This window comes from Chanos chanos, chromosome 16 (assembly GCF_902362185.1).
Source record: "Chanos chanos chromosome 16, fChaCha1.1, whole genome shotgun sequence".
Taxonomy (NCBI): domain Eukaryota; kingdom Metazoa; phylum Chordata; class Actinopteri; order Gonorynchiformes; family Chanidae; genus Chanos; species Chanos chanos.
In genome coordinates, this window is record NC_044510.1 from 17,683,581 (window position 1) to 17,686,840 (window position 3,260).

Below are 3,260 nucleotides of genomic sequence, written 5' to 3' on the forward strand. Positions count from 1 at the left end.
CATGTGTGTGTATTAGAGTGCAGTGTGTGTGTGTGTATTAGAGTGCAGTGTATGTGTGTGTGTGTGTATTAGAGTGCAGTGTGTGTGTGTGTGTGTGTGTGTGTGTGTTGCCCTGTTTACACCTCAAATTAAGATTCGATTCGATATCACTTCCCCGCTCTATATGCAAATAAACACGTAAATCATTTTCAACACGCTACCACTTCCACTGAATTTCACTTTTGCTTTTTTGTTTTGTTTTTTTTACTTAGAAATGGTGCTTATAACATGTGAGATGTCAGATGAATCTGGTGGTCACTGATCGCCGTTTCAGGTCATTAAGCCACGTTAAGCTTTTTAAACGCTGTTGTTTTTAATCGGCGGGAGGAATCAATGCACCTCCCGTGCCTAGTCTGTCGGAAATTACAAGAAATCAGAACTCTCAGTTTCGCCTGTTGTTGTCTGTTGTTGCACTTCAATATGACGCCGTCGGTGAGTGAATGTGTACATACGCGAATGAGTTTGTGCTTCCGCGTAAGCAGAGGACATCAGTCGAGTAGGCGGTCGTTCAATGTGGTCGAGTTCGCATTCGCGTTTACACTGCTATAAGAATGTGGTCACGTGCGGTCCAGACCACCTCCAAATGTGGTCTGAGCGATCGGATCGCGATGCATTTACACCTGTACATTCGAGCTGTCCACTAGTGATCGGATCACCAAAATCGGATCTTAATGTAAGGTGTAAACAGGGCCTGTGTGCGTGAGGTGTGTGTATTAGAGCGAGGTGTGTGTGTGTGTGTGTGTGTGTGTGTGAGAGAGAGAGAGTGAGGTATGTGTGTGTGTGTGTGAGAGAGAGAGAGTGAGGTATGTGTGTGTGTGTGTGAGAGAGAGAGAGAGTGAGGTATGTGTGTGTGTGTGTGAGAGAGAGAGAGAGTGAGGTATGTGTGTGTGTGTGTGAGAGAGAGAGAGTGAGGTATGTGTGTGTGTGTGTGAGAGAGAGAGAGTGAGGTATGTGTGTGTGTGTGTGTGTGAGAGAGAGAGAGTGAGGTATGTGTGTGTGTGTGTGTGTGTGTGAGAGAGTGAGGGGTGTGTGTGTGTGTGTGTGTGTGTGTGAGAGAGAGAGAGAGTGAGGTATGTGTGTGTGTGTGTGTGAGAGAGAGAGAGTGAGGTGTGTGTGTGTGTGAGAGAGAGAGAGAGAGAGTGAGGTGTGTGTGTGTGTGTGTGTGAGAGAGAGAGAGAGAGTGAGGTGTGTGTGTGTGTGTGTGAGAGAGAGAGAGAGTGAGGTATGTGTGTGTGTGTGAGAGAGAGAGAGTGAGGTATGTGTGTGTGTGTGTGAGAGAGTGAGGTGTGTGTGTGTGTGTGTATGTGTGTGAGAGAGAGAGAGTGAGGTATGTGTGTGTGTGTGAGAGAGTGAGGTGTGTGTGTGTGTGTGTGTGAGAGAGAGAGAGAGTGAGGTATGTGTGTGTGTGTGTGTGTGTGTGAGAGTGTGAGAGAGAGAGAGTGAGGTATGTGTGTGTGTGTGTGTGTGTGTGAGAGAGAGAGAGAGTGAGGTATGTGTGTGTGTGTGTGTGTGAGAGAGAGAGAGAGAGAGAGAGTGAGGTATGTGATGTAGACTGCTTACCAATCATCCCAGAGTACTGTGTGGGGCGGATATCTGCGTTTCTGAAGTTCGCCCCCTGGAGTTTCAGTCTGGTATTCACCACCCACAGAGGAGTGGTCACTAATACATTCACCACTCCTAGAGAGAGAGAGAGGGGGAGAGAGAGAGAGAGAGAGAGAGAGAGAGAGGGGGGGGGGGGGGGGAGAGGGGGGGGGGGGGGAGGAGAGAGAGAGGGGGGGGGGGGAGGGAGAGAGAGAGAGAGAGAGAGAGGGGGGGGGGGGGGGGAGAGAGAGGGGGGGGGGGGGGGAGGGAGAGAGAGAGAGGGGGGGGCGGGGTTGATGAATAGAGACAGAGTAAGCACCTACTAAAACCCCAGAACAGAGAGACATATATGAAGTAACTGAAAGGTGGTCACATCCAATCTGTGATTTCTAAACTATGACCCAGGCAGAGACAAGCAAAAATACAGAGTGACTACAAAGGAGAGAGAGAGAGAGAGAGAGAGAGAGAGAGAGAGAGAGAGAGAGAGAGAGAGAGAGAACCAACCTGCAACAATGCCAAAGAGGAGGTCCTTGCCAGGTGTTGACCTCTGACCCCTCAGAAAACTAGCCTTCAGACTGTGAAAGCAGTAAAAGTATACGAAGTTTGAACAACACAGACTACAAATAGCTGGTAACCAGCCCCTATAAGGAGACAGACTGAGAAAGACAGAGAGAGAGAGAGAGAGAGAGAGAGACAGAGTAAAGGTTAGACTGGTTAGACTCATTTACACAATTAAATACATTTTTTTGGTTTGAAAAAGTGCAGCCTCGTCATCTCTCTCACGTACAGTCCTTCCTCCCTGACGATCTCCGCCAAAATAGCGGGAGTGGAGCGCGCTTTCCTCCTGTCATCCACTACAGACACGGGAGAAAACAAAGGAATCAAAAAATGCTTCTTAAATGACATTACACCAGAAGTACAGGATGCAGGACGGAGCGTCTACACGCGCTGTCTGTAGGAATGACGTAGAGAAACGCGTTGACCTGAGCACTGTGATGTTAAGCAGGAGTACCTTGAAGCCGAAGTCTGGCCGTATCAAGAGGGAAAAACACGGTCATCGCCGTCACGCTGCCCTGTAGAGAGAGAGTTAGAAATCGAAGAGAAGAGTATATGACTTAGATGATCATATACTGAGTCGTATTTACAACGAATAAAGTTTGTCTGCAAAATACAGAGGATTGTGTTACGGGAGCTAATGCGGTTTCGGGTGACAGTTAAACGAGCGGTGCCTTTCTGTTACTGAGAATAAAGTCATATTTATGCATCCATTTGGGCAAAATGGTCTCAACAACTGGGAAACAAAACAAGACTTCCCACTGTGTTCGTGTTTTTGCCAAGGAACAGTCACAGTAAAGACAGCGGTTCAAATTAACCGCAGAGAAACGTAGTGCCGTAACTCTTACCATGGCCCCCGCTACTGCGTGTACAAGGCTCTCATACGAGAAAACCTCAGCGAACTTAAAATCCTCAGTGCCCATTTTAACGGGACTTAACAGATCAGCCCGGGGAGTTTCAGGTATCAATCAACACCTCTCTTTTGCTTTCAAACTCGCACAGGAAACAGCTGTCTCGAGTTGAATGGCTGCCCCTGAAAAGTACAATTCATATCCAGGTCGAGTTTAGCCATTGAGAGACCGAAG

At 47.9% G+C, this 3,260-nt stretch overlaps 1 protein-coding gene across 3 annotated transcripts in view; it reads right to left on the reverse strand.

Moving 5' to 3' along the window:
- slc25a17 (solute carrier family 25 member 17) overlaps positions 1 to 3,136 on the reverse strand; it is a 16,562-nt gene extending 13,426 nt beyond the window's left edge. For 2 of the 3 annotated variants that reach the window (XM_030793813.1, XM_030793812.1), the window contains exons 1-5: positions 3,024 to 3,136; positions 2,633 to 2,693; positions 2,408 to 2,474; positions 2,125 to 2,276; positions 1,600 to 1,716 (exon numbers count right to left, since the gene is read on the reverse strand). In XM_030793813.1, the coding sequence (XP_030649673.1) occupies positions 1,600 to 1,716; positions 2,125 to 2,276; positions 2,408 to 2,474; positions 2,633 to 2,693; positions 3,024 to 3,098 (472 nt within the window). In that variant the 5' untranslated portion in view covers positions 3,099 to 3,136. The remainder of the gene's footprint in view (positions 1 to 1,599; positions 1,717 to 2,124; positions 2,277 to 2,407; positions 2,475 to 2,632; positions 2,694 to 3,023) is intronic. The other variant, XM_030793814.1, reaches the window with a different exon arrangement.
- Positions 3,137 to 3,260: the final 124 nt, after the last annotated feature.